Source organism: Podarcis gaigeae (assembly GCF_964106915.1).
Source record: "Podarcis gaigeae genome assembly, chromosome: 2".
In the NCBI taxonomy this organism is placed as follows: Eukaryota; Metazoa; Chordata; class Lepidosauria; order Squamata; family Lacertidae; genus Podarcis; species Podarcis gaigeae.
The window spans coordinates 77,350,750-77,365,101 of record NC_139679.1 but is presented as its reverse complement, the minus strand read 5'-3'; the positions used below and the strand labels follow the sequence as shown (position 1 = coordinate 77,365,101).

General features: G+C 43.7%; 2 protein-coding genes across 3 annotated transcripts in view; one reads left to right on the top strand and one right to left on the bottom strand.

The window, feature by feature from the left end:
• The first annotated feature begins 2,277 nt into the window (after window positions 1-2,277).
• Window positions 2,278-4,956, top strand: TREX1 (three prime repair exonuclease 1). Its single transcript, XM_083726160.1, has 2 exons — window positions 2,278-2,421; window positions 3,411-4,956. The coding sequence occupies exon 2, from the start codon at window positions 3,419-3,421 to the stop codon at window positions 4,424-4,426; it is 1,008 nt and encodes a 335-aa protein (XP_083582286.1). The 5' UTR covers window positions 2,278-2,421; window positions 3,411-3,418; the 3' UTR covers window positions 4,427-4,956.
• Window positions 4,957-7,580: 2,624 nt separating this feature from the next.
• The window catches only part of SHISA5 (shisa family member 5), a 41,090-nt gene continuing 34,318 nt past the window's right edge, over window positions 7,581-14,352 (bottom strand). For both annotated transcript variants that reach the window (XM_083726882.1, XM_083726883.1), the window contains 3 exons: window positions 13,367-13,482; window positions 12,346-12,567; window positions 7,581-11,001 (listed from right to left, as the gene is read on the bottom strand). In XM_083726882.1, the coding sequence (XP_083583008.1) occupies window positions 10,940-11,001; window positions 12,346-12,567; window positions 13,367-13,482 (400 nt within the window). In that variant the 3' untranslated portion in view covers window positions 7,581-10,939. The remainder of the gene's footprint in view (window positions 11,002-12,345; window positions 12,568-13,366; window positions 13,483-14,352) is intronic.

Sequence of the window (14,352 nt, the reverse complement as noted above, 5' to 3'; positions counted from 1 at the left end):
TGCTTCCCTGTTTTTAACTCTTAACAGGACAGGGTCGGAGCCAGGATTTTCTAGGCTTCTAAATAGCATGGAGAGCCTCAGTGAACAGAACAGGCTTCGCTCAGTAGGCAATACAGTAAAGGTAAAGGACCTGTCACAGTTAAGTCCAGTCGCAGATGACTCCGGGGTTGCAGCACTCATTTCGCTTTACAGGCCGAGGGAGCTGGCGTTTGTCCGCAGACAGTTTTTCCGGGTCATGTGGCCAGCATGACTTAGCTGCTTCTGGTGCAACAGAACACCGAAACCAGAGCAGCACATGGAAACAGTATACAGTGGTACCTTGGGTTAAGTACTTAATCCGTTCCGGAAGTCCATTCTTAACCTGAAACCAGTGGCGTAGCGTGGGTTATCAGCACCCGGGGCAAGGCAAGTAATTTGCGCCCCCTAACCCATGGATTGGGACGCAGGTGGCGCTGTGGGTTAAAGCCTCAGCGCCTAGGACTTGCCGATCGAAAGGTCGGCGGTTCGAATCCCTGCGGCGGGGTGCGCTCCCGCTGCTCGGTCCCAGCGCCTGCCAACCTAGCAGTTCGAAAGCACCTCCGGGTGCAAGTAGATAAATAGGGACCGCTTACCAGCGGGAAGGTAAACGGCGTTTCCGTGTGTGGCTCTGGCTCGCCAGAGCAGCAATGTCACGCTGGCCACGTGACCCGGAAGTGTCTCCGGACAGCGCTGGCCCCATGCCTCTTGAGTGAGATGGGCGCACAACCCCAGAGTCTGTCAAGACTGGCCCGTACGGGCAGGGGTACCTTTACCTTTACCTTTAACCCATGGATTTGCGTCCCCTAACCTGTGGGTTTCCCTAACCCCCAGATGTTGCGCCCGGTGCGGCCGGCCCCCCCTGCACCCCCCATGCTACGCCACTGCCTGAAACTGTTCTTAACCTGAAGCACCACTTTAGCTAATGGGGCTTCCTGCTGCAGCCGTGCCGCCGGAGCACGATTTCTGTTCTCATCCTGAAGCAAAGTTCTTAACCCCAGGTACTATTTCTGGGTTAGCGGAGTCTGTCACCTGAAGCGTCTGTAACCCGAGGTACCACTGTATACCCAATAAATGGGGAAGCAGCGCTAGAGCCCTTGTCCCTGCTCTCCATCACAGAGTTCTAAGCACACAGGGGTTAGAATGCCAGAGTCCTGCTTCTGCCATGCAGTGATCTCATCTTACGCTTTTAAATGCATACACCCAACCTCCTAGAAGTACCTTGCCCCACTTTGCCTAGGTCTCTTTCATAAACTTCTCCACTAGAAATGCAGCAGTATCTGCCTTCAGCTTCTCATACTTGCCGAGTGCCTGGTTCTAATATTTCTGCCTTTAACTGAAACAAATCTTTAACGTATTGCATTACAAGAGGGAGCCACCCTCATTCTTGATCACTTTCAAAGGACTAGTGGTGCTGTTCACAGTAAGAATTGTCTAGCTGTAAGGAAAAAAAAGTCTGGGAATTATAGGAGTTACCTGTCTAGGAATTATGCTACGTCAGGGACTGAGTCACTAAAAACAAGACCTCACATGTGTATTTAATAACATCTGTGCTTCCAACACTTAGTAGTGAAATCAGTTTTAAAGTTGTGTAAGCATGTTACAGCAGAATAAGTTTAATTAGTGTTTTAAATGCTTCTGCTTGCAGTTGGTAATATCAAACTCATAGGATTGCAACTTTGAGAACAGGTTCTTGTTTTGTTGTTACGATGTCCGTATTATGATATCTGATTTTCCCAGTACAGTACTGTATATATTATAGCCATAATGAAAATAATTGACCTATATGTTGATAACATTTTAAATGTGGAACAGGAGCAAACCAATCCCATATCTGTCTCCTGTTATCCTTTTCCTATTAGCATGAGCCACAATCTACTAAAAAGTGGTCTCAGTGTCATTTTGGATGCTTCTTAGCTGGTGCCTGCTGCTTAGGAAGGTTGGGCAGTTTCTACAATTGTTCTCTTATTACTCTACCATGAATGTAAGCAAGCCCCTTTTGTTATCTGTATAAACTTGTTTGTGGCTAGTTATTTTGTCTGTGGATTTGAGAACAACCTACTTGCTTTCCTCTTGCAGTTTTTTTCAGTGACAGTTATTGCTGATCCTCTTTTTCAAGCCAAAACAGATTGTAAACAGTACGGTATCCGGGCAAAGCTAGATGCTGCAGTAACATGCACAGATTTAAACATGGTTCTTTTTCCACGAGCTCCAAAGCTTTGTGAGATCCTGATTTGCCAGTACTGTGGCCAGGGAGGAGCTGAGCTTGAGCTTTCGGTTTCATCCGGAACTTTGGGAGCGGCTTTCCAATGCCTAATGGCAGATTAAAATAAAATAAAATAAAAATCTTAAAGGGGTGAAGAAGCTCTCCATCGCGGAAGGCTGCCTGCGCGCTATTCTACTCCAGTATGTATTTGAAACGGGAGGCTCCGAGTCCGAGCGCTTGCAAAACGGAAAGGGAAATACTGCTTGGTCCCGCAACTGTTCTTGAATTTAGGGGTTAAGGTAGTAATAAGGCGAGGTCGTGAAGGGAAAAGGGTGGGACGAGCTTGGCCGTCCTAACATTTCCCTCCTTTGCGAGGGCCGTTTGCGCAACCCCAACCGCGGCAATGCGGGCACATCGCCTCTCTTTCCCGTCAGTGGCGCCTGCAGGAGGACGGCGCCATTTTCTTGGGTTCATAGATAGGATTCCCAAGCATTTACACGGCGAATGGGGCCACGCTTCACGTGGGGTTGGGAGCCGCTTTGCTCCCTTCCTGGTCCTCCGCCACAGGAAGACGAACTCGGGCCTCTGCTGCGTTGCTCAGCTCCCGGGAGTGGAAAGGGGCGCGCGGCTCTTTCCAGACAGGGCGCCCTCGTGACTCTTCGCTGTGGAGCCACCTGCCCTTGAGGCGCCCGGAGATCTGTCTCAGGAGAAAACACGGACTTCCCTCCAGGGTCGAGAAGGCCGCTCTCCCATCTAGTTCGAGGACAGAGTGGGCGCTTGGTGCCCGCAGCCCAGACAGACCCCTACATCGGTGTGACAGATGCCTTCTTGCCCCCCCCCCCAGTAGAAAGGCTCATGCAGCCTTCCTCAGCTGTGATTCCTGCATTGCAGGGGGTTGGACTAGATTGCTTTTGGGGGTCCCTTCCAAGGATTCTGATTTTATGAAGCGCAGCTCCTTTGTGAAGCAGCGCAATGGGGTCGGCAGTGTAGCCCGAATAACCTGAGCATGGGGCTTCTTCACGTATACCTGCGGCTTGCCACTGTGTGCCTACTTCATTTATTAAAGCCTTTTGGCCACACTGAGAGGGTGAAAGGAAGGGTAACTATGGGCATAGTATTAACATGAGATCTATACATTGCATTGACCATCTTGTGCCTTTTCCCAATTTTCACTGTTCTTTCTTCCTAGACCTGAGAATGTGGCCAACATCTGCGACTCCCTCCAAACCCATTGAGACATTTGTTTTTATGGACCTGGAAGCAACAGGCTTACCGCCCTCGCAGCCTAAAATTGCAGAAATGTGCCTGTTTGCTGTGTCTAGACGTTCCTTGGAGAATCCTCAATACAGCAATCCTTGCCCAAAACCACTACCTCTCTTACCACGTTTAGCAGATAAGCTGTCGGTTTGCATTAATCCAGACAAGCCATTCACCCCGGCAGCAAGTTCCATTACAGGACTGACGAATGAAGCGTTTGCCACAAACAGAAAGCAAACCTTTAACTTGGATCTTTTGCACATGATTGTGGCCTTCTTCAGACGACAGCACCCACCAATCTGTTTGGTAGCACACAACGGCTATGGTTACGATTTTCCTTTGCTGAAAGCTGAACTCTCTGCGCTGGGTCACTTAGCCCTTGACGAAATCTATTGCGCAGATACTATTAAAGCCATGAAAGCCTTGGACAGCGAGAACAACCAGTTTCAGCAGTTTGCATACCAACCTAGCGCACCTGGCAGCAGGAAAAAATATGCTCTTCGTGACTTGTATTTTAAATTCTACAGAGAATATCCTCCGAACAGTCACAATGCAGAAGGAGATGTCATTGCGCTAATAAACATCTTTCAACAACGTGCCAACGATCTTATGTGCTGGATGGATTCAAATGCAATGCCATTTAATTCCATTAGAGCCATGTACAAGGAAAATGAGAGATACGCTTCCTTTTCAAAAACACCTGGGAATATTCAACCACGCCACTCCAGTCACTTACAGATGCAATCACGGCAAAGGGTAGCAGCAACTACTTCACGCTGGCCTTTTCCAGAAGGTGGTGAACCAGCAGATAATAATTATATTCCACTAAACAATAGAAGTACTGATAAATTTTTCATAATTCCTGATGAAATTAAGAGTGTTCAGGGTATTTTAATTCTGTTTCTTGGGCTAGTAGTCATGTGGGTTGCAGTTAAATACCCTGTTTAATTTAAGAATATGCATTGGATTTTGTATATTGTAAATTGTAAGCTGCAAAAATGTGTTTCCAGCAGCTCTGGTTCTTATTTTCTCCCTCCATTTCGATCTTCTATAACCCCTATTTTAGAACAGGGGCATTGGTTTCCAGTTTGTTTCTCAGCCCAATTCAAGGTGCTCACACTGGTTTGAGCCTCAAATGATTCAGGTTCCAAATATCTGCCTCCTTTTGTACAGAGCCTCTTGTATGCTGAGATCAGCAGAGAAGGTCCTCTTGATAGTTCCTCCGCCCTTAGAGGTTCAGGGAAGGCATTCTTTGTGGTGGCCCCTAAGCTGTGGGACTCCCTTCCCACAGAGATGCTTCTGGCACCTTCATTATACTGTTTTTGGAGAATGCTGAGGTTTGAGGTTTATGTTCTTAGGATGCACTTTATTTTTAAGGCTATTGTTTTAAACTGTTTTTAATACTATGTTTCAGTGCTGTAACCTGCTCTGAGATCTTCGGGTGAAGGGTGGATAATAAATTAATATTATTTTGGTGATTCTTGCTGTTATTATTTCGTTGGTATCTTCAAGGGCTGCAATTTTTGTTCCTTTTTTTTTACAAGCCATTCTGCACAATGTAAAAAGTTAAAAGGATAAAATAAATTTTAAAAATTGTGTAAGAACTCTAAATGTCAGAGTACACTGGTATATATGTGAAAAAGCCCAATTTTCATTAGGGGAAAGGCCTAAAATTCCAGAGAGATGAAGGTGGGTAAAAAAGCCATCTTCCTTTCCATAAAAAAAAAATGCTAAAAAACTCAAGTGGTTGAGGAAAGTGGTCCAGAGTCTTGCTGTTTTAAGTATTTCCTAGAATCTTGACTCTGGAAAGTTCCATGTCACCTTGGGAAGCGCCCAAAGCTCAAGCTTAGGCATAAAGAGCAAGGTTGTAGTTTGTATTTGCTGACTTCACTTTAGAACAGAAGTGGGGAATATCTCACCCATGGCCTTCCACATTTGACCCAACCTGGCTATTTTGGGCAAGCCACACCCACCCTACAAGATATACCCCACATACCAGATGTGTGACATGACTCTTCTTCTTCTTCGTTGGCAATCACTCGTAGCCGAGTAAGATTGTCTTCCATAAATACGGTTTTAACAATGAGTCCGTAAGTGACTGTGGAGGCCAATTCTGGACCCACACGTTCTTCCACAGTGGAGACATTGGTTTCCGGGCAGGTGTTGATCACAGTGTGGATTTGCCAAGCGTTCCTTCCTCTTAGCATGTTTCTCCCTTGCGTCCTGAGTTTGAGTGTCTTCGAAGCCCATGACACCTTTGGTAAAGGCTGTTCTCCAATTGGAGTGCTCACAGGCCAGTGTTTCCCAGTTGTCGGTGTTTATACTACATTTTTAAAGATTTGCCTTGTGACTTGAATAGCAGGAGCTTAAAGTGATGGGTCGTGGGAGTGTGGAAAAAAACTCCCATCTTAGCAGCAGTTTCATTGGAAACTGCTTCCCTCCACTCCCAACACTGCTGTTTGAACCTCTGGATTTAAAGAGGTTTAAAGAGCAGCATGGACATGTTTGCAAAAGGGCTTTCGAAACAACCCAGCACTGCTCATATTGTAGGTCTGCCAAGGGTGGGGAGATTTGTCCCATTGTCCAGCAAAGGTTCCCCAAGTTAGGTTGATCGATGAGATATTTTCACAAGGTGTATTTACCATAGTGAAAGCAAGAATGCTAATGCCTTCCTCATGCTTGACCTCTAATCTAAACATGTCAATCCAGACAGAACTTGATTTGATCTACTTAGATCCCTGGAGGAAGCCCTGTTTGAAGCACTGCTGCCACTACCAGTCACACTAGCTATTTTTATGAGTTAGAACCTCACACTAAAAACTTATGCTCTATTTGCACTGTTCATTTCACTCATCACCTTTAGTGGAAACTTAGACTCAGTGATAAGTTGAGGACCACTCCCGTGCCTCCACAGAACTCTAGATCAGTATCCCTCTTTGCTTTAGACCAGACATGGCCAAACTTGGCCCTCCAGATATTTTGGGACTACAACTTCCATCATCCCTAGCTAACAGGATGAGTGGTCAGGGATGATGGGAATTGCAGTCCCAAAACATCTGGAGGGCCAAGTTTGGCCATGCCTGCTTTAGACAAAGCTTTCACAGAGAACTGACGGGCTTGGTCACCTAAGTTCTCAATGTTCAGACTTCGTGAAATCTGCCCTAGATTGTTCCACCCTTAGCTTGACTCCCTCTTTACCACAGTGCTCCATACCTCCTCTTCGATCTTTGTTATTTTGTGTTTAGTTTAGGTGGGAACCTAATATTTCCAAGTTTCTCTTGTCACCCAAAGACAGCTTGTATAGCGTAAAGCAGAGTAGCCAACATGGTGCCCTTCAGACGTTGCTGAGCTCCAAATCCCCATTGTCCCTGTACATTGGCCATGTTGGCTGGAGCTGACAGGAGTTGGGAATCAAACAACATCTTGAGGACAGCACATTGCATACCTTTGGCATAAAGCTTCAGGGGCCAGCAGGGCTCCTCTGGCCCCTAATTCACTATCACAGACTGCCCCAGTGGTTTGACCCCCCAAATAATCTGCAATCACATTAGTGTTGTGCGATGCTTTGAGAGCTGTATCTTCTTATATGGAAAAAAGGTAAGGCTTTCACCATGCAACCCCCATTGGAGTGTTTATAGTGCCGCATCACATTCTTGGATTTGCATGAAGCTGGTACAGGGTTTGGGGATTAAAAGAGAAGGTAGGTTATACAACACCAAGGGAATGAGAAGTTGTGTTTGAAGCAGCAGTTTGAATAAAGCAGGGATGATGAGGAATCACAAAAGGAGGGGGACAAGGCATGGACATGGCGTAAATGTAAAAATGGGTGCAAAGCAGGGGTGCAGAATAGAAGAGAGCAGTGGCTTCAGAAATGGGCTTTGGAAAGTGAAAAGTGAGTTTAGATAGCAGGAGCTTAGCCAGCAGAACAAGCAGGGGCACAGCCCTTACTCTGTTCATACTGTCACTGTTTGGGTTTGGGTTTGGATTCTTTTCAGTTAGTGCAATTAATTTTCTCTGGGTCAGAACTACTGTCTTTTACATGCAGGGAGTTCAACACTATTTTTCTAATACTAGCAGAATTCAACAAATAATGCAAAGTGAGTACGTTTTGACAATATATTTATTATAAAAAGCTGCAAACATGCCAATCCTTTTGAATTGTCTTGTTTACTATAAGCAACATACAAATCAGGATTATTATTTTTTTAAAAAAGAATATCAAAAAGAATTGCATTGTACTGTATATTGATATATAGTACACTGACTACAATAATGCAGTTTGAAAAGTCTGTGAAAGGCACTTCCAAAGTTCACAATAAAAAAGTAAACACTGAAAATCTACAATATGAAGCTGAAATTCAATTTCCCTTCTGCTTCAGTAAACAACTTTTTTTTATTAAATTGACATATATAACACACACAGTATTTCACAGGCCACAATTTTCCCCTCAGATACTCACATATAAGCACTATTGAGTTAAACAAGACTCATGTAACAGCAGGATTGCAAATAATGAAATACTTGTTGTATGTAAGCAAACACTCGAATTCTGCTCATAGATACACACTGGTGTCATCATGTGACTATGTGAGCTGAGATTTCACAGGTCACAATGGAACAGGAATTACTCATGATGTTGATATTTAATGATCATATACAGTTTCTTCCTAACCCTCACTCCCACCAAACTCTACTTAATACTGGGGAGGAAGGTTAAAAACACACAAGATACTGTCTCATGACCATGGCAAAGTGATGGCAGTTGACAGAGCTATGCTTTGTGATACAATCACTTTATGTGGAAGTGTGGACAGGGTTTCAATCCATGCTGGCACAATGGTGAATTAAGATAACTCTGATGCTTTTCCTGAAGGAGGTAGAGAGAGACACACTTTTCAGCAGTTTGTTACTACACACCCAGAAAGAAAAAATAGAGCTTAACACAGCACATGGAAATCAATATCTATATAGCCTTCCTAACATCCCCAATAATCACCATAAGACAGGACTTTTCCCCATTACAAGTCACGGTAAGGAAATGTAGTCAATGCTAGTTTCTATAACTTTTCATTTTACATTAGTAGAATGTAGACCATATGCAATCTCATGAAGAGAGAGGTCTATGCCTACATAGCATGATCCATGTTGCAATCCTATGCACATTCCCTCAAAAGCAAGTCCCACTGAGTTCAATGGGGCTTACTCCTAGGTTAAGGGTACATGATTACAGCCTTAGTCATTTTACCAGAAAATTCTTGAATAGGAAAATGCAACAGAAAGAACTATATAAAGACGTTTAAGAAGGCACCAAGATCACACAGTAGCACTCCTCAAAGCATTGGTTGCTCACACAGAGAAATGCAGGGACTCCAACTTATAACTACATAGGAGCAATCCGCAATGAGAAGCTGCAGCTCCAAAAACAGGTTGCCTCCTCTTCACATTTCTCCTTCACAGCGAAAGCAATTCTGACAGTGGTTTGGGATGATTTTGGTACTCTGAACTCCTAAACCCTCATATTGAACTAGCAAGAGTGATTGAAGTTTTTCTATCATATATTATGAGGGCTATATCTTATTCTATAGCTCAGTCTCCCTATTTATTCACACTTACTGCATCCCTGGCTTCAGTAGTAATTTGTTTAGAATATTGCGTGTGTGTGTGTGTGTGTGTGTGTGTGTGTGTGTGTGTTCAGTATACTTTTCCTGCCTCACCTTGTACATTCCAGATATATTTTAAGGGAGAGTGCATATTCATGCTAGAAATGAAGGGGAGCAACAGAAGTCTTCTTCAGAAAGTGACATGTCCTAAATTACATCTTTTGGATTACAAGGTAGCTGCTAAGAGTTTTGTGAAATGTAATTATAAAGGAGGATAGATGCAGCCTTAGTCATGTTACCAGAAAATTCTTGAATAGGAAAATGCGACAGAAAGAACTATATAAAGACGTTTAAGAAGGCATAAAGATCACAGTAGCACTCCTCAAAGCATTGGTTGCTCACATAGAGAAATGCAGGGACTCCCAACTTATAACTCCTCTTTACATTTCTCCTTCACAGCGAAGGCAATTCTGACATTGGTTTGTGATGGTTTTGGTACATGGATAGATGCAGGCAGGCACAGAAACCCATTAAGAGCTGGAAGCAAATTTCTGTTAGTCTATTTAAGGTGCAATCCTATACTACCTGGGAGTAAAAAGCCCATTGCTCTCCAGGAGACTTACTTCCAAGTATGTATGGAGAGTACTGCACTGTTAAGCACCTTCAAATAAAGAAAATAAATGGTTCTGAAGGGGCATTCGAAAGATTTATAGAGAAAATAACAGGCAACTAGCCATGTTGGCTATATTACCTCCAGCATCAGAGACAGTATACCTCAGAATACCAGTTCCTGCACTATCATGAGTGGGAGAATACTACTGTGGCTTGTGGCCTTCCCATAGGCATTTGGTTGGTTACAGAAAACAAAATGCTGTGCTAGACAAGTCTTTGGTCTGATGCTGTAGGGGTTTCCTTATGAGCATGCTCAGTACCCATGGAATGTTGAACTGCCAGATAGGAAAAATAATGAAAAGGAGAGGCAGGGTGGAATGCCTAAGCTTCCTTATACAGGGAGGAAGGCATGTTTGGCTGGCACTCTCAACAGGAACATTAGGATCAGAACAGGCGAATACAATATTTATGTATTTATATTCAGCTCTTCTACTAAGCCTAACATTGTTCTGAAGATCTGACATGTTAAGATGATTAATGATCTCATACAACCATGTTCATGCAGTGGTACAATACTTTTGGTTGTTGTTGTTGCTGCTGTTGTTTTGAGGAAAGGGGAAACTGGAATATTAGACAGAGGAAAGGTACCTATGAAACTGACATGCTTGAAATTAAAACTGTGAAAGCATAATGAAGCAAATGACTATGCAATTGCTGCACAAATACAGAAAAGTTTTCTTTAACAACTTACACTATTTCTTGCCAAAAAACCAAAACATTCTACTCAGTACTATTTCTCTTACTTTTCATTAGATCTTACTTTGCAATATTTAACTGGAAAAAGTATATCCAGTTTTACACTGATTTTGTTGAGGTACACCTCTCATTTTATAAGCATTAACAATTACTGGCAAAATCATGGTCGCAGACACTTGTTGCTACTCGTCTTATCAACGACTCCCTTTCACTAGACTTCAAATTATTGTATGGCATATCCATGACTCCTGCTCTGAAGTTGCCTTTTTAAGACACTATCAACAATTTAAATTGATATATAGGAAAACAAATCCAGGTGATAGATCTTTTTTCTTTCTTTCTTGTGGTGTTCAAGACATTAAAAAGCAAACAAACACTGTCAGGGTTTCTACCACCCTTGCATCAGAGTAGTATTTTAAGAAAGTATGCCACAATATAGATTCTGTTTGAAAAGGCTTCTGTGCAGATACAGAGCAGTACATCCATTTGAAGTTAATGCTTTGGAGGATCCATGTATGCTGGGTTATAAGGTGGCTGAACTGCAGGAGCTCCAGCTGTAAAACAAGACAACATTTTAAATATATATTTTATAAACACTATGCTTTTTCCTGGGCTGATTACAAGCACTCTCAGAGAATCTACTGATTTGTGAGCTCAAGAAGGACTTCCAGCCTCATCAGCAAAATCTTCAAAGCAGATTGTAAAAAGGTTTTTAAAAGTTCTTTTCCTTTAAAGGAGAACATATCCCTTTAAAAGAATGGAAGTTCAAGCAGGGGTCTCTTATGACAAAACTGACTCTGTCCTTACATACTTTTAAGGGTAACCCAAAGCTGAGTGTCTGGACAGGTATGCTGCTCAGTGTGATTAGATTCCTGACCAATCTACAAAGTGAGGACAGGACTGTACATTTAGGCTCTGCTGCTGCGGAATGACTAAGATGGCAGCATAGCAGACTGAGGGATGCCACAGTCAGCAGGGGCGTGTCCTGCAGTGGGGGCGGGGTGAGACACCCATGGGGTGGGGCAAGCCTCTCCAACGCTTGGAGCCTCTCCACCGCCTCCCCCTCAGCTGTAGGGTGGCTGAGGGAGAGGCAGTAAGCAGACGCAACTTAGGAACCTGCAGGCGCCTAAGCCACCATGTCACTCCTGAAAGGTTTTGTGAGCCCATTTTTTATTTTTTAAAACTCATTTTGTCACACACACCCACACCCCGGTGACGACGCCCGGGGTGGACCGCATCCCCTGTGCTCCCCTTCCTCCGCCACTGGCCACAGTTGCTCCAGTATGGCATTATGCCAGCATATTTGATACCACAACAGGCAAAAACTGACAAACTTGGCAGTTTAATGGTACAGAAACGTGCTTTAGTTAGGATCCTAAGTTTGCTCAGAGGTCACCATCACCAAGAAATTTGGTGTACTATAATGCCAGGAAAGGTTATGTGGTAATAAAGATCACTTTTTATAGAAGTCAGCAGTGAATCTAAGATAATTGCCAGCCCCCTGCCCCCTCACTGTCCCAGCCACATAAAAGGATAAGATTCCAATGAACTCTGCAGCCAATGATAGCATAATACAGTAAGTATACAAGCCCCAACCAAGGATCACCAATCTCAGATATTAAATAGCACATCAAGGGGCACACTGTTGTCCTCATGTCAAGAAATCTTGGGAGCATGGAATGAGAACTTGGTTGGAGGAAACCTTGATGAAATAGCAAAGAACTAGAAAAAATAAGCTAAGAAGTAGAATGAGCATATTAATGGTTCACGTCCTCTCAGAAACCTTGTATTTGCTCCACTTCAAGACTCCAGATAAAAACACCCACAGTCACCCCAGCTCCTGCAGCTGGGGGTGCAAGACAAAGCACCCCGTTCTTCTCAACAGATTCTCTCCTTACCTGCCATGGTTTCATGGTAGGGTGGTGGTCCTGCAGGCTGTGTGGGGTAAGGTGGAGGGTACTGTGTTGGGTAGGGTGCTGCTGGCATCCCCTGGTGCGGTTGCACTGGCAGAGGATTATATCCTTGATACATCCCTACAGGGTAACCTTGTGGTGGCATCCCAGGCTGCTGAGGATATGGCACCTGCACCAGAGTTGTGGCTGTAGTTGTGGTCACAACAGCTGTAAGACATGGGAAGAGTGCCAGGGAAGTAATCAGCACATGAAGAAAGATGATTATATTTCTAAACAATCCCTTTGCTCCCTGTTTTTTCATTTTTGGGTAAACTCAACTGCCACCAACTGCATTCTAAAGCTATTCCGACTACATTCCTGAGGTGAACAGCGATGAAGCTTACCCTCCCCGCACACACGAATTTCTTAGTCCTCCTAAGAGACACAAACAGACACGACACAGGGTTGAATCCTGCTAATGTCACCGGGCATGTGGAATGACTTCTGCAAGCACATCAGAACTTTTTTTGCACTTTTTTCCCACCTTTTGCACTCCCTGCCCTGCACCATCCCAAATCTGCTCCAGGGGTTGAGGAAACCCCAGAGCAGATTTGACAGGAGAGGAGGGGAGAGGAAGTTCAGTTGTGCTTGCAGAAAATGTTCTGAACATACTACAGTTTAGCTGAACTCAGCCTACATATTTGATTCACTTTACAAAATCATTGCTATTTTCGTTGTTCAGATATTTACAAAATCATTGCTATTTTCGTTGTTCAGATATTTAGACAATTCCTACCATAACTGTTTGTTGCCATCAAGTCCAAAATGCTGCTGAGGTAAACAGGCTCTTGATCTCAGATGTGTCTAAATAACATGAATTGCTTTCTGCAGCTATATCCCAAAATTACGCATGACATTAGACAGCACTATATTTTTTTAAAAAGTTTATGAGTCATGAATAATTTCTTGTTAGAACAGCCTTCTTTCTTTCTTTACTAAGAGGAGGTAAAAAATAAACCATGCTTACGCCGTGGTTGTCTTCGGCATGCTTTATACAGGCAGCAACATGAACAGGTGAAGCAGAAAATGATGGTCACCACAAACAGTACGAATATGGAAACACCAACAGCTATGACAGTCCCGCTGTAAGAGGAAAAGACACATTTGAAAATTAAGGTGTCTATCAAAACTGGAGGCAATCTTCAGTTATAACTGAACACTGATAAATCACACAGTTATCCTTTGTTCATCAAATATTTGATCTATTTGTTATATTTAGGGGGGAAATGCATAAAAATAACATTCAGTGCACAAACAAGCAATTTCCCTTAGAGGTTTATCATATGGATTACGTCAAAGAAAAAAATGAGGATTAAAAATTCAGTACTATGCTCTAGAAGTGTTCTTTCACGAAGAGGAATAGTCATGCCAAAGAAAGAGAAAGCAGCAGAGAGGCATATATAGATGCATCATGTGTATCAGTATACCTGAAGGAGCATCTCCACCCCCATCACTCAACCCGGACGCTGAGGTCCAGTGCTGAGGGCCTTCTGGCGGTTCCCTCACTGAGAGAAGTGAGGTTACAGGGAACCAGGTGGAGGGCCTTCTCGGTAGTGGCGTCTGCCCTGTGGAACACCCTCCCGTCAGATGTCAAGGAAATAAACAACTATCTGACGTTTAGAAGACAATTGAAGGCAGCCCTGTTTAGGGAAGTTTTTAATAACTGAGGTTTTAATGTAATCTTTTGTTGGAAGCCACTTAGAGTGGCTGAGGAAACCCAGCCAGATGGGCGGGGTATAAATAAATTATTATTATTATTATTATTGAGTGGATGAGTAGGAACACACTGTGTTGGGGTGCTTGGTCGCACTGGCATGCACATGGCTACATGTATGTCATCAAGGTGACCGTCCCAGTGTGCGCAAGTCACTTGGCTTCCAAACGTCATCAATCTTTAGCAGTATGCATTAACCTACACTTGCCAAGGACAAATCTTTAGCTCTGCTCCTTTTC

Coding starts and splice junctions, on each gene's coding strand:
- TREX1 (XM_083726160.1), top strand. CDS start 3,419: ATGTGGCCAACATCTGCGACTCCCTCCAAACCCATTGAGACATTTGTT.